This window comes from Hemitrygon akajei, chromosome 1 (genome assembly GCF_048418815.1).
Source record: "Hemitrygon akajei chromosome 1, sHemAka1.3, whole genome shotgun sequence".
NCBI lineage: Eukaryota > Metazoa > Chordata > Chondrichthyes > Myliobatiformes > Dasyatidae > Hemitrygon > Hemitrygon akajei.
Window position 1 is genome coordinate 19,226,385 of NC_133124.1, and position 16,563 is coordinate 19,242,947.

The 16,563-nt window shown below is 41.6% G+C and overlaps 1 protein-coding gene across 1 annotated transcript in view; it reads left to right on the forward strand.

The window, feature by feature from the left end:
- The window catches only part of csmd3b (CUB and Sushi multiple domains 3b), a 2,154,916-nt gene that overhangs the window by 1,758,507 nt on the left and 379,846 nt on the right, over nucleotides 1–16,563 (forward strand). Inside the window, exons 25-26 of the mRNA XM_073038951.1 lie at nucleotides 7,648–7,774; nucleotides 12,897–13,099. Of these exons, the coding sequence (XP_072895052.1) occupies nucleotides 7,648–7,774; nucleotides 12,897–13,099 (330 nt within the window). The remainder of the gene's footprint in view (nucleotides 1–7,647; nucleotides 7,775–12,896; nucleotides 13,100–16,563) is intronic.

The window sequence follows — 16,563 nt, forward strand, 5'->3', positions numbered from 1 at the left end:
CAATAAATATGGTGGATGAATTCTTGGAATGAATAAAGAAAACTTTCCAAGGAGGCTTTTGCTGTTGTAAGATTGTTTTTTTTATTGGCATTGAAAGTTTTCATTTCTTTGTTGGTGTTGAGTTCCAATGTCACAACCAGGAGATGTTTTAAAAGCAAATAAAAAAAAATTCAGTTAGTATGTAGATAGTATTTTCTCATTGTCACCTCGTTGGTATACAGTGATCCTTGGACTGTTTACCAACTATGTCTAATTGTTTGTCTTTGCGCCAGCTCTGTGTTGCAGGTGTCTCGTTTCAGGATCATGGGGATCGTTAAACTCTCTTTGTGTTTGTCACTTTCATTCAATTTTGGTAATGGGATTAGCATGGGATTGTCAATGTCTTGCATTGTAGTTGTTGTCATTGGGGGTTGTTGCTTCATCTGGAAACTGGGGCTGTCTGATTGATCCTGAATTCCTACGTGCACCAGAGTGTATTTCGGAGGGGGGGAGGGGGGCATGCCAACCCCTCTTTGCTCGGTCGCTATGGATCCTTGTCTGGTGAAACTCAGACCGATTTCTTCTGTGTACCATAAGTGATTTCAGTTCGTCAGGATTCTGTAAAGTTTGCCTGAGTTCTTGGTTTTTTTGCTGGTTTTCTTCTGAAAATAAATCCTTCGTTTTGGCTGAATTGCCGAGGTCTCTATGATTCCTGCACTTGGGTATGCTAGGGACGCTGACTTCCAATGCAACATCTAAGAGATGCTCATTTTCTCCTGCTTTTTATCATGCAACATGACAAGTTACTATCAGAAGCAAGGGAAAACATAAAGCCAGAAGCATTCAGCAAGCCATGAAGACAGAGGCAGAGAGGCAGTGTAGTTAACACTGGCAGAACAGCAACATCATGACAACACACAGACAGCTGAAATCTTGTGTATGACCCATAATCTGAACATTTCCTGCTGTGAATTAATTCTGCCCCATATATAACGGGCAGAATGAATGTTTTAAGGTCACAATTTTACAAGCAGATGATCATAAACTGGTATTTTACCCCAATAAATATACAGACATTAGAGCTTTGGTTCTTAATCCAGCAAAGAAAATCAATGTTAATTAAACAAAGAGAAAGGTTGCTGGGGGTGGTGGGGGGGTGGGGGGGAGTGTTCCAAAAATACAATGCATAACTGTAGTGCATTTTTTTTCCAGCAATCTGAACCAAAAAACAGATTATACAGCACTGTGCAAAACTCTTAGGTACAGTACATATGTATAGCGAGGGTGCGTCGGACTTTTTTTTGCACAGTACTATAGTAATTTTATGAATTGCACTGTACTGCTGCTGCAAAAAACAAATTTCATGTCATATGTGACTGATGACAAACCTGACTCTGATATATAGACCACAAGATACAGGAGCGGGATTTAGCCATTTGGCCCATCAAGTCTGGTCTGCCAGTTCATCAAGGCTGATCCATTTTATGGGTCTCTATTGTGGACTGGGAGTGGGAAGGGACAAGGCAAAGGGGAATCATAACTGGGAAAGGGGGACAGAGAGGGCAATCATGGTTGGTCAAAGGGGAAGGGAGAGGGGAGAGGGAGCAGCAAGCACCAGAGAGACATTCTGTAATGATCAATAAACCAATTGTTCGAAATCAAATGACTTGGCCTTGTGTCCCAGGGTTGGGTGTGACTGCACCCTCACCCTGGCAATCCTCTGCCACCTGTCCCACAGCCCCCAAAGTGCTCCCCCCTCACCACTCCCAACATCCTTTGCCTCCTGCCAGATTTACAAACTCGTTCTCCATTCCATGTTGACAAATGTCCTATGGTGCAAATGTCTTAGGCACCCTGGGGAGGGGAGGTGTGTGTGTGTGTGTGTGTGTGTGTGTGTGTGTGTGTGTGTGTGTGTGTGTGTGTGTGTGTGTGTGTGTGTGTGTGTGTGTGTGTGTGTGTGTGTGTGTGTGTGTGTGTGTACGCGCGCGCGCGCATCTAAAACTTTTGCACAGTACTCTATATTGGGTGAATTTCAATCTTCTGAAGAGTTATCACCTCACACTTCTCTAGATTTTACTCCATAAACTTCATAAATTAACTCCATGAACACCACAGATGTGCCTAAGGTTTTTGCACAGGACTGCATATCAGAGCTTTCCATTTCAAAGGTGGAGTAATTTCCAATTTAAATTGTTACAGAAATGTGTCGGCTTGAATCCGTACATTAGCGCTCAAGAAAGTAACAAAGGTTGCAAAAGTAAAGCAGGCTTTGTTAAAAAATTAAAGTGTTGTACAATGTTTTTGTAAAATAAATTGCACAACACTGTAATCCAATGTGTACTATGTGTTCCATAGCTCTATGATAGATTCATTACCTGTGGAGACTAGTGCATAGCTCGAAGAGCAGCTGAAACACCATTGTAAACATTTTCTTGGTTCCAAAAGGGCAGTTGACATCAATTGAAAACTCAACAGATGAATAATGCAGTGTTTTTATTGGCCTAGAATACCCCATTTGTCCCTTAAGATGATGGTTTGTGGTTTGTTTCTGACTCCGACCTGAGGATCTGAACACCTGGTGATGACAGTTGAAAAGTTAAAGCTCCACAGGCTGAGAAAGGAGATGGTTTGAGCCCTGGCTTTTAGCCTGCTTAAAGGTAGCCTACCCATTCCCCTAAACAGGATGTGAGAAACCTGTTACAGAAACATTGAAAGGTGAGCGAAGGAACGTACAGTTCACTATGCCAGAACAATGGGAAAGTTCAGAATCGGGTTTAATATCACCGGAATATTACATGAAATTTGTTGTCTTTGCAGCAGCAGTACAATGCAAAAAAAATTTTAAAAAACTGAATTCCGATAAGTATACTATATATAGAGTGCAAAAATAGAAATAAAAAAGTAGTGAGATAGTGCTCATGGGTTCAATATCCATTCAGAAATCGGATGGCAGAGGAGACAAAGCTGTTCGTGAATCATTGCGTGTGTGCTTCAGGCTTCTGTACCTCCTCCTTGATAGTAGCAATGAGAACAAGGCGTGTTTTGGGTGATGGGGGTCCTTAATGATGGATGCCGCCTTACTGAGCCAGCACTCCTTGAAGGAGTCCTGTAAGGCCAGTGCCCATGATGGTGCTGACAAAGTTTATAGCTCTCTGCAATTAAAGGAAATTACCTACATATTAAAATATTACAATTTTCACTAACAAAGCAAATCTGTATTTGCAAATGACTAAATAACATATGCCACTATAATGAGATTAGAATTATTTTTTGATTTTCACTTATTTTAAAATACTTTTTTGTATACTTCTGAGATTTAATATTTTTTGAATAGTGTTTGCTTTTTCTCTTTGACATGTTGAGTTTAGTAACACACATTTGTTCAAACTAGATTAAAAATAACGTATAATTAGATTTTCAGGATCTGGGCTATGCTAGCATGCCTAGCAATTATTGTCCTTATTTAATTGTTCTTGAGAAGGTGGTGGTGAGCCTCTTCTTCTGCCTCTGGAGACCTTCCAGTGATGGTTCTCCCACAGTGCTGTTGGGTGAGAAGTTCTATGATTTAGACTCAATGCCTCAGGTATATTTCAAAACAATGAAATTGTGTAAAGTGATGTAGCATCATGTCCTGGTTCTGTGAGTCTGCGAATCCACTGGGGAAGGGAGTCCACTGGAAGCGTGGAGGTGATCTGTCCTGTTGTTGGAGGGCTATCAGTGTGGGTGGGTGGGAGGGAAGGAAGGGGCTTGTTATTCTGTGCTGTTCTTTATTTTTATTGAGATACAGTGCGAAAAGGCCCTTCCAACCCCACCACCCAGCAACTCCCAATTTACTCCTAGCCTAATAGGGTTACCATGCGAGGAACGTCTGGCAGCTCTTGGGCTGTATTCCCTGGAGTTCAGGAGAATGAGGGGCGATCTCCATAGAAACATTCTGAATGTTAAAAGGCATGAACAGATTAGATATGACAAAGTTATTTCCCATGGTAGGGGTTTCTAGGACAAGAGGGCACGACTTCAGGATTGAAGGACGTCTTTTTAGAACTGAGATTTGTTATCATGAGTGGCTGTGGAGGCCAAGTCATTGAGTGTATTTAAGGCAGAGATAGATAGGTTCTTGATTAGCCAGGGCATCAAAGGGTATGGGGTGAAAGCAGGGGAGTGGGGATGACTGGATGAAGTAGATCAACCCATGATTGAATGGTAGAGCAGAATCGATGGGCCGAATGGCCTACTTCTGCTCCTATATCTTATGGTCTTATGGTCTAATCACAGGACAATTTATAATAACCAATTAACCTACCAACCAGTAGGCAGTTACAGGGAGAACATACAAACTCCTTCTGGACCGTGACAGAAACTGAACCCGGGTCACTAACCACTATGCTACCATATTGCCAATTGGCGTCGTTGTTGCTTGCGTAGTTTTGTTGAACACAGTGGACGTGCTCTGTTGGCACTAGAATGTGTGATGACACTTGCAGGCTGCACCCAGCACGTCCTTAGCTTTTGTTAAGTCAAATTACGCATCTCGCTGTGTGTTTTGATGTCCACATGATAATTACATGAATTCTGAAAATGAGTGAATGGAACTGCAACCATGTGCCTCCTGCCCTGCCATTCTTACTGGTGAAAGTGATCTTGGGGTACGCTGGCAAGTCACAGCAGTACTGTTTACAGACGGTATTCATGACCATTTCTCACCAGGGAAGGTGAAAATGAATTTAGTATAGTGGGGTACATGTCAGAGAAGTGGGCCGCTTCGTCCTGTTTAATTTTGAATTTCTTGAGAAATGTTGGACTGTGAAAATGTTGCCAAATCTATGATCACAATATTCTTTAGCCAGAGGGTGGTGAATCTGGGGAATTCATTGCCACAAGCAGCTCTGGAGGCTAGGTAACTGAGTGTATTTAAGGTTGATAGATTCTTGATTGGTCCGGGCATGAAGGGAAATGTGGAGGAGGCAGGAGATTGGGGCTGGGAGGGAAAATGCATCAGCCATAATGAAATGGCGGAGCAGACTCAATGGGACAAATTCTGCTCCTATATTTTCTGGTCTTTGTCTCAAATGGAGAGTACTATGTTCTGCATTTACTATTTAAGTAAAATTTGAGTTATATACATATATATTATTATGCATTCTTGTTCATTTCAGTACCTCATTATAACATATGTATAAATATGTGAATTGCACATGTCGTCACACTACCATGTGATATTTGTAAGCCTTGCTTTAAATGAGCACGAAGTTAGCCTCACGTTTCAGACTCCCATGTCTCCCTTTAACTTAGTTTAATGTTTTAAAGGTACAAAAATTAACATATTTCATTGCACTCCTTCCCTGTGCCTTGTAAAGTGGCAAGGTCATGGGGTAGCAGGAGGTGAGTCACTTGCTGTAGGGTGTCCACTGTCTTTTCCAGTACTCAGTGTGAATACACTCAGTGGCCACTTTATTAGGGACACCTGTACCCTTGCACATTAATGCAAATATCTAATCCGCCAATCAGGTGGCAGCAACTCAATGCATAAAGAAATGTCATCATGGTCAAGAGACTCCATTGCTCAGACCAAACATTAGAATGGGGAAGAAATGTGATCTAGGAGAACACGAAGTGACCACTCCCCACTGAACATCGACGGTTCCTCGGTGGAGATCGTGAAGAGCACCAAATTTCTTGGTGTTCACCTGGCAGAGAATCTCACCTGGTCCCTCAACACCAGCCCCATAGCAAAGAAAGCCCAGCCGCGTCTCTACTTTCTGCGAAGTCTGAGGAAAGTCCATCTCCCACCTCCCATCCTCATCACATTCTACAGGGGTTATATTGAGAGCATCCTGAGCAGCTGCATCACTGCCTGGTTCGGAAATTGCACCATCTCGGATCGCAAGACCCTGCAGCGGATAGTGAGGTCAGTTGAGAAGACCATCGGGGTCTCGCTTCCCGCCATTACGGACATTTACACTACATGCTGCATCCACAAAGCAAACAGCATTATGAAGGACCCCACGCACCCCTCATACAAACTCTTCTCCCTCCTGCCATCTGGGAGAAGGCATCAAAGCATTCAGGCTCTCATAACCAGACTATGTAACAGTTTCTTCCCCCAAGCTATCAGACTCCTCAATATCCAGAGCCTGGACTGACACTAACTTACTGCCCTATTGTCCTGTTTATTATTTATTGTAATGCCTGCACTGTTTTGTGCACTTCATGCAGTCCTGGGTAGGTCTGTAGTCTAGTGTAGTTTTTGTACTGTGTCATGTAACACCATGGTCCTGAAAAACGTTGTCTCATTTTTACTATGTACTGTACCAGCAGTTATGGTCGAAATGACAATAAAAAGTGACTTGACTTGACTTCATCAAAATGGCTTTGACCGTGGTGCCAGATGAGGTGGTTTGACCATCTCAGAAACTGCTGATTTCCCGGGACATTAGAGTTTTCAGAAAATGGTGCAAAAAATGAAAAAAAAAATCCAGTGAGTAGCAGTTCTGTGGGTAAAAACATGAGAGTGGTCAGAGGAGAATAGCCAGACTGGTTCAAACTGACAGAAAGGTAACTTAAATTGGCACCATGGCAGTGTAGCTGTTAGTGCGACCCTGTTACAGCTCAGGGCATCAGAGTTCAGGGTTCAATCCTGGCGTCCTCTGTAAGGAATCTTTGTACATGCCTTTTCTCTGGGTGCTCTGGTTACCTTCCTCATTCCAAGCACATTGCGGGTAGTTTGATTGGTCATTGTAAATTTTCCCATGATTAGGTTAAGGTTAATTCAGGGTTGTCGAGGATTGCTGGGCCATATGGCTTGAAAAGGCCAGAAAGGCCTATTCCTCACTGTATTTCTAAGTAAATAAACAAAAAAAATGAACATTGACTTCTCTAACTTCCGTTAATGCCCCTCCTCCCCTTCTTACCCCATCCCTGACATATTTAGTTGTTTGCCTGTACTCCATCTCCCTCTGGTGCTTTCCCACTCCCCTCCCCTTTTCTTTCTCCCGAGGCCTCCCGTCCCATGATCCTTTCCCTTCTCCAGCTCTGTATCACTTTCGCCAATCACCTTTCCAGCTCTTAGCTTCATCCCACCCCCTCCGGTCTTCTCCTATCATTTCGCATTTCCCCCTTCCCCCACTACTTTCAAATCTCTTACTATCTTTCCTTTTGGTTAGTCCTGACGAAGGGTCTCGGCCCGAAACATTGACAGTGCTTCTCCCTATAGATGCTGCCTGGCCTGCTGTGTTCCACCAGCATTTTGTGTGTGTTCTTGTTTGAATTTCCAGCATCTGCAGATTTCCTCATGTTTGCTAAACAAAAAACAGGTTTTGTTACAGTTGCATGCTGAAGAGCACCTCTGAATGTGCAACATGTCGAATCTTGGACTGGGTAGGCTATGGCAGCAGAAGACCATGAACATACTTGGTCCCTTTTGTGCCTAACAAAATGGCTGCTGAATGTATATTTAGCTGTCCCTGTTATCTTTCTGCTCAATGGCCACCCTCCAGGATAGTGATGGTGGGGGTCTTGGTGACTCTAAAGGCATGGACTATTAAACCAAGATGGATTCAAACCTTTTATTTTAAACAAGGCAAAACAGTGAACATTAAATGAGCAAAAATAATTATATGTGCAAAAACATTTGCCAAACATTTATTCTGTTTTATATTTTCTGATTAGCTGAATGTGGAGGCCAGTTCAAAGGTGAATCAGCAGGAAGAATCCTATCCCCAGGATATCCTTTCCCGTATGACAATAATCTTCGTTGCATCTGGACAATCGAAGTGGATCCAGGCAATATCATCAGGTACTATAGCTGTATTATCTTACATATTTTGCAGTTAATATAGTGTTCTTCAATAAGCCCAACCAGAATGATTAATCCACGTGTTAATTGAAAGATTAGGCCTTATGATGCACCTCACTCACCTCAGCTCTAAACTGATTGCACAAGCTACAGACTACCTTCAATGATTCTACAACTTATTCTCAGTATTATGATTTTTACTTGCACACTGGCTGTTTGTCAGTCTTTGTTTATGCACAGTTTTTCATTAATTCTGTTGTATTTCTTTATTCTCCTTTAAATGCCTGCAAGAAAAGGAATCTCAGAGAACTATATGGTGACAGATACGTACTATGATATAAAAAAAAATGTACGTTGTCGTGGACTTTCTGCTTTGCAGCTCGTGAACCAGATTTGGAGAATAAGGGAGAGTGCAGAATGCGAAACATAAGAACATAAGAAATAGGAGCAGGGGTAGGCCATTGGCCTGTCGAGCCTGATCCACCATTCAAAAAGATCATGGCTGATCTGGCCATGGACTCATCTCCACCTACCTGCCTTTCCCCCATAACCTTTAATTCCCCTTCTATGCAAAAATCTATCCAACTTTGTCTTAAATATATTTACTGAGGTAGCCTCCACTGCTTCATTGGGCAGAGAATTCCACAGAAAAGAGGGCTTGATTCAAGTATGTTGCCACCTTTCTTTTACTTTACACTCTCTTGTTACTGTGAACAGGGAAAACGTCTCAGTGATGTTTAGGTTTGTCTCCTTTACTGAAGACAGATCATCTCATCCTACCTGTTTGGCTACTGCTGTACCATTTTTTTAATCAAAGTTAATTCTATTCATAATAAAATACTATTTGCAGGAACGCCTTCTATTCTTACATTCGTACTCCATGCGTTGCGAGTGTTTGAGTACATCCTTTAGAACCAATAGGACTGTCGCCACTCATGCACCAGTTCCTGGAGCGATACACCACCACCATGTCCTCACCCGTCCCGGTCCCTCTCTGTGCAGCAATGGAAGAACCCTGTCATGTAGTTGTCCTTCGCAGAGCCCTTGCAGTGGCTGTGCCAAGTTTCAGTGTGTCACTCAGCATGTACTCTTGCAGCCTGGAACGTGCCAATCAGCAGCACTCCTCTACGGATATCTCATTGCGCTGGCAGACCAACAAATTTTGGGCACCAAAGGGCGTCTTTTATCGAGTTGATGAACTGCCAGCAGTACTTGATGTCCGGCTGTCTGTGTGTGTCCCTGGAAACAGCCCGTAGATCAAAGAGTGCTCTGTCATGCAGCTGCTTGGGACAAACCATGGTGCAGGGCCTTGTGTCTTTCTCCGCACCCTCCTCACAAGCCTACTTCCTTGTTTGCGGTTTCCTGGGTCAGCTTCAGTTAGAGAATGCTTGATTGCCGCTCTTTCTCTTTAATATTGCACCAATTACTTTAACCAGTGCAGACTGGTTTTTTACTGGTGCTGGTCTCTCATGCGATTGGTTCTCTGCAATAGCATTCAAGCAAAGGACAGTTAGTACTGACTGGGTGATGCACTGTCATACCATGGTGCCTCATTTCAATGACTGGATGAGAATTATCTAATGATCGTGGCTGTTTTTGGTGTTCTCCAATTCTGCCCCTGTTGGTTCTTGTGCTTCCATTATTTAAAACAAAGTCACACTAATGAATGATTTACTTTTATATGTCATATTATGCTTTTTCATTTTAATCTGAAAATCTTATTGCACAAGTGAAAATCTGTGACAATATCTGAGGTGACATCTCTAAAGCATTTGAGTTATAAATGCTTTTCTGTGTACACAAATAGATTTGTATACAATTATTTAGCACAGATTTGTGAAATTCTTTGGCCACTTCCTGGTAGCCAAAGTTGATCATTCTGATTCTCATTCCCATTCTGACATGTCAATCCATTGCCTCCTCTTGTACCAAGATGAGACCACCCACAGGATGGAAGAGCAACACCTTACATTCTGTCTGGGTATAGTTGGCTGGTGGCGTAGTAGCATCAGCGCTGGACTTCAGAGCAAAGGCTCCCGAGTTCGAATCCAGCCGGCTCCCTTGCACACTTTCCATCTGTGCTGGGTTGAGCGTCGAGCTAGCAACTGGGCCTCTTAAAAACAAGAAAGCCTGCTAATAAAACACCGTCACGATGGTGTCCTGATGACTCCACTTGGAGTTCAGGGCTTTGTTCTTCTTCTTCCAGTATGATGGCAAGAATATAGATGTCTCCTTCCAGTAAACAAAATTCTCTGCACTTCCTCTATTTCCCACTATGACCTTCTCACCTACCTATGTCCCGTCCTCCTTCCTTTTCTCCTCTGGTCCACTCTCCTCTCCTATCAGATTCTTTCTCCTTAAGCCCTTGACCTTTCAACCCACCTGGCTTCACCTATCATCTTCCAGCTAGCCACCTTCCCCTCCCCCAACCTTTTTATTCTGGCACCTTCCCCTTCCTTCTCGGTATTGGTCTTGGCCTGAAACATCATCTATCTATTCATTTCCAAAGGTGCTGCCTGAACTGCTGAATTCCTCCAGCATTTTGTGTGTGTTGCTTTAGATTTGGTTGGCAGAATCTTCCCACATTCTAATTTTACTTTCAATGGCTCACACCTATAATCTGGAGGTGATTTAGAGGAAAGTATAGTCGGTATGGTGGAGATACATATTTTTTGCACAGAGAGTGGTGGGTATGTGGAATGCACTGCCAGGGGTGTTGGTAGAGGCAGATACATTGGGAACATTTTAGAAACTCTTAGATAGGTATATGAATAATAGAAAAATGGGGAGGTCATATGAGAGGGAAGGGTTAGTTTGATTTCAAAACAAGTTAAGAGGATGGCACAACATTGTGGGCCAAAGAGCCTATACTGTGCTGTAGTGTTCTACAGCATGTTCTATGGTTTGTGGATTCATGGCATTTAATCGCATGGAACTCTCAGTGGTTCAATAGTAGTTGTCTGGCACAGGAGTGTAACACTGTTATAGTGCCAGAAATAACCGATTGGGGTCACTTCCTGCCATTGTCGGTAAGATGTACAGTTAGTGTTAGGGTTAGTGAGTGCTATGCAGGTGCCAGAAGCATGGTAACATGTGTGGGCTGCCCACAGCACAATCCTCGGACTGTGTTGGTCATTGATACAAAATGACCCGTTTCACTGCATGTTTCAGTATATTTGTGATACACAAAGCTAACCTCTTTCTTCCAAAAAGTTGACTTTTGGATTGGGGTATAGATTTGTTATCTTTCTTTTGCTTGTTTGTATTTTTATATAATCACCTATATGGTGATTATATAGAAACTTGAATATAAATGAAAAAAAAAAGAAATAAAAACTAAAATATAAAAGCAAGGATGTAATGTTGATGCTTTATATTAGAGTATTGTGAGCAGTTTTGGCCCCTTATCAAAGAAAGGATGTGTTGACATTGGAGAGGCTTCGAAGGACATTCAGGAAAATGATTCCGGGATTGAAAGGCTTGTCATAGGAAAAGCGTTTGATGGCTCTGGGCCTCTACTCACTGAAATTTAGAAAAATGAGGGGTGACCTCATTGAAACCCAGCTAATGTTGAAAGGTCTTGATAGAGTGGATATGGAGAGGATGATTCCTATGGTGGGGATGTCAAAGACCAGAAGACACAGCCTCAGAATAGAGGGGCATCCATTTAGAATGAAGCTGAGGAGGAACTTCTTTAGCCAGAGAGTGCTGAATCTGTGGAATTCATTGCCACAGGCAGCTGTGGACGCTGTCATTGAGTATATTTAAGGCACAGGTTGATAGGTTCTTGATTAATCAGGGCATGAAGGCAGGAGAGATGGCAAGAAATTGGGGCTGAGAGGGAAAGTGGATGAGCCGTGATGAACTGACAGAGCAGATTTGATGGGCCAAATGGCCTAATTCTGCTCCTATATCTTGGAGTCTATATACATGAAATTGGTCAGTGAATTTTCCAGTAATTACTACTGAAGTTACTTCTCTATTTTTCTAGAAAGTTCTTAGTTATCTAGCATGCTACAGGAATCTGTCAATTTTACAGGTTAATTGTTATCACGAAAACTTTTGTTATCTTTAGACTGACCATGAGATAACTACAACTGTTTTTTCATTCCCCTCAACTTTATTTTCTCAACTTCCTCTTGTAGCATTTCATAAAGGGGTCATAAACAACAAGTTTTATACTTTGTTCTTGAATTCTGAAGAAACTTTGGATCACAAAAGCGTCAGGATCCAACATTACCTTTCGTTCATTACGTTTGTCACATGCTTTGTTGTATGACATGGGCGACCATAACCATGATTGTTCTTGGCAAATTTTTCTTCAGAAGTGTTTTACCATTACCTCCTTCAGGGCAGTGACATTACAAGATGGGCGACCCCAGCCCTTATCAATACTCTTCACAGACTGTCACGCCTAACCAAACTTGTGATATGCACCAGCTGCTCATATGACCATCCTCCACTTGCTCCCATGGCTTCACATGACCCTGATTGGGGTGGGAAGGGGGTTGCTAAGCAGGTACTGCACCTTGTCCAATGGTGACCTGCAGGCTAACGGAAGGAAGGGGCACCTTACACTTTCTTTGGTAGAAATGCACCTCCATCTCACCACCATGACCATTCATCACATCTAATAAACATAAATATTTTCTTCAATCTCCATAGGATTACAAGTTAGACTTCAGTTTGCTTGACCCCACCTTGTAGTTCATTTCTTGAGCTACTTCCCTCTGTTCCATTGGTTTGAGACACTTCTATAGTCTTGCTTGGCTGGAACTGTGCCCATCTTATTCAAAACCAAGTTGATATATTAATATGAAATGGCTTTTCATGTCTATGGTGGCAAAAGTCTCCATAAATATGCAAGTGAGTGTCTTTGACATCAGAATGACATTTTACTGTGTGTGACATCAATGAGCCCTGGCAACACTGAAGTTACTGTGAATCCAAAGAAAAGTTGTCATAGCCTGCAGTTTTGCCTTGTCAATCCACAAAAATTCAGATTGTTAACCTGCTTGTCTCAATCTTGCTATTATCCCCATTGTATAGTTCCTTAAATATTGTGTTACATGTCCGGAGACACGGGTTGCAATAATAATTATAACTTTTCTTTCCTTTACAGTCTTCAGTTTATTGCATTTGATACAGAGGCGTCTCATGACATTTTACGTGTGTGGGATGGAGTTCCTGAGAATGAGATGCTTCTGAAAGAAGTTAGCGGATCTCTTATTCCCGACAATATCCACAGCACACTCAATGTTATCACCATCCATTTTGATACTGACTTCTTCATCAGTAAATCAGGATTTGCTGTCCAGTTCTCAAGTGAGTATCAGATTATCTTTTGTGTAAATTACTTTCCAATATAATGGGGAACAGATAAATATGCATTTCGTCAGTGGAACGTAGATCATTAGAGCACAGTACAGGTTCTTTGGGCCACCATGTTGTGCTGAACACAAGACCAATCTAACAATTTCCTCCTACAGAAACCTCCATTTTTTTTCACCCACATACCTGTCTATTGTGTATTGTTATCTGAATCTATCTATCTACGAACGGAGATGAGGAGGAGAAATTTCTTTTGCCAAAGAGTGGTGAATCTGTGGAATTCATTGCCACAGATGGCTGTAGAGGCCAAGTCTTTGGGTATATTTAAGGGAGATGTTGATAGTTTCCTGATTAGTCAAATTATGAAGGGATATGTGGAGAAAGCAGGAGATTGAGGTGAGAGGGAAATGGATCAGCCATGATGAAATGACAGAGCAGACTCAATGGACTAAATGGCCTAATTCTGCTTCTATATCTTATGGTTTTATCTGTGCTGCTCCTGCAAGCATGTTTTCATTGTACATGTATTGTACCTCACTAAATTTAGCATATGAAATAAACTTGCGATATATGATTATGGTGTGATGGAAATATACCCAAAGCAAGTAAATAAATATAAATAAATATTTATTTATTTCAGGTTCAAGTTGTAGGTCTACCTATCATTATTCATGCAATAGCTAAGCAACTGAACCGGATGCTTGGATAACGATTTAAGCACCAGGCCAGATTGGAAAGATCGAGGTGTCAGGGGCTGAGGCGAGGGACGGGCAGGTTCAGCTCACTGCTCACTTGCTTGGCTCTGTGCTGAGCTGAATGTCTCGGACTCTCTTTGTGGACTTCGGTTCAGAACGCTATTAATTTTCAGTTATTGCTTGCATGATCTGTTATTTTTTGCACATTGGGGTGTTTGGTGGTCTTTTTTTATGGGTTGACTTGGGTTTCTTTGTTTTGTGTCTGCCTGTTAGGGGACAAATCTCAAGATTGTATAACATACACATAACTTAGAAAATAAATGTATTTTGAACATTAAGTAGCAATAAGAAGTTTCAGCTTCCAAACAATCGCAAAGAAGAAAAGAGCAATGCAGAGAACCGATAACCTAAACACAAGAGATTCTGCAGAATGCGGGAAATCTTGACCAACACACACAAAATACTAGAGGAAGTCAGGAAATGGATGGGAACAAACTGTTGACATTTCGGTTTGAGACCCTTCATCAGGAGTCCTGTTGAAAGGTTCCAAAACATCAACTGTTTATTCAACTCCCCAGATGCTGTCTGACATGCTGAGTTTCTCCAACACTGGTGCCAGTTGTAGAAGATATGGCCACCACCAAGCTTTCTGTTGTGTGATACTGGTCTTTCAATCTGCTGAAATAGGATATTTTCTAACAATTCTTTTCTTATGATATTAATCAAATATCAGGTAAGAGTCAAAGCATAATTCTATAAGTACAATTTATCAGCAAAAACAAAAAAAGCCAATTAATGCTGCAATAAAATAAAAAAAACCTGAAAATATAGTGGATTCAGGTTAATTGGGTCTTTGGTTATTCGGGCAACAGCTTATTTGAGACAAGTCTTAAAGAACAAAGACTAATTAAGAAAATAGCTGGTATTCCCTTTTTTATTTGCGACCGTCTGCTGCCTAATTGGGGCAGGAAGCTGTTGCCAAAACAGTTTCTAACTGGCATTAGTCGCGTGCACTTGTGTGTCCATTAGACATAACGCTGTGCTTCAAGTGAACAGTTTTAAAATATTATCAGTTGCATGTGTTTATGTTCAAAAAGCAGCGATTTTTGTCACTGATAGTTTGTGAGAAATAAATAGTACGACAGTTCAGAACTGTTTGGCTTGAAGATGCCAGAAACAGCCGGGAGTGAAAATGAAATGACTTCACTCCTTCAACAAGTTAGAAACTACAAAGAAATTGAAGGTATTGAAAATCATCTTGAATGTTATAATGAAAATGAAGATTTGAAGGACGCAATTGTCGACAGCTTTGTATGAAAACAGCCTGTTATCTACACTAGGTGTTTGCACTGATTTTGTTCATTTCTCCTCATATTCAACACACTGGGGAAAACAAAAAATCACTTTAATTTGCTTGCTCTGCGTACAACTCCAGTTTTGGCATATTAATTGGTGTGCAAAATACCCGGCTGGTGGCATAGTGGCGTTAGTGCTGGACTTCAGGGCGAGAGGTCCGGAGTTCAAATCCGGCCAGCACACTCTCCATCCGTGATGTACCGTGAAAATACCAGTGCATTGCATTTAATGCACTTTTTTTTTTGCCAGATTTCACTTCTTTCGGCCAGAATTTTACATGTCACATATGTTTTGAGTACTAAAACAGGGTTACTTCCAATGTCTAAGCAGTAGTTACTTAATTGTAGTTCATTGCTAAGCGGTGTGTCTCAAAAGGCCGGAAGGCCTATTCCGTGCCGTACCTCAATAAATAAATACAAACACAAGGAAGTCTGCAGATACTGGAAATCCAAAGCTACACGAACAAAGTGCTGAAGGAACTCAGCAGGTCAGACAATATCAATGGAACTGAATAGACAGACGACGTTTTCATCCCGAAGAAGGGTCTAGGCCCAAAACGTCGACTATGTATTCATTTCCGTTGATGCTGCCTGGGCCCTGAGTTCCTCCAGCAAATGTTTGTGTGTTGCAATAAATCAATATAATTGCAAAGAATAACACATGATATCCTACCAATCATAAGTAAAATACAGTCTGTATTTTCTGTACTGCAAAGTAACAGTTCTGGATAAATTAATTATGGCTTCAAACACTGTCAATATAAAGGATTATTATCCTTAAAATGAATAATCTTAATCATTTATTTGAAGCCTTTTGTCATGCTTGGCTGTTTCCTTAATGTCATCAACTGTTTTTCAATTAATCTGCTGGATATTTTGCAGTTTTTAATGTCATCCTGTTCTGTGACTCAGTTCCCTCCATCATGTGAAGCATGGAATTCATTAGTGCATCTCCAGACTGTACTTTCTCCACACATCTACCCCTTGGCCTCTGTCATGGATTTCTGAAATCTTAATGCATCATTGCAAGCAGGTGTTGCAGTTTTTCCAGCATCAGACTCAGTTTTTATATAACTGTTTCAGTACAACTTGTTTTATTGCTTTTGTAACAGCAGTACACTGCAATATATCATAATAAAAAGCCACAAATTACAATAATAAAATAGATATACAGTATTGTGCAAAGTCTTAGGCCAAGACTTTTGAATAGTACTGCATTTTTCAGCGTGGAGTGGAGAGTGTGTTTGTAAATTTGGTGGGAGCAACGGATGTTGGGAATGGTGAGGGTGGAGTGCCATGGGGGGCATGTGGGACAGGTGACAGAGAAGGAGTGTCGGGGTGGGGGTGATGTTGGTGCAGGTGCAGACATACCCAGCCCTGAGACACCAGGCAAGGTCATTAGAATTTA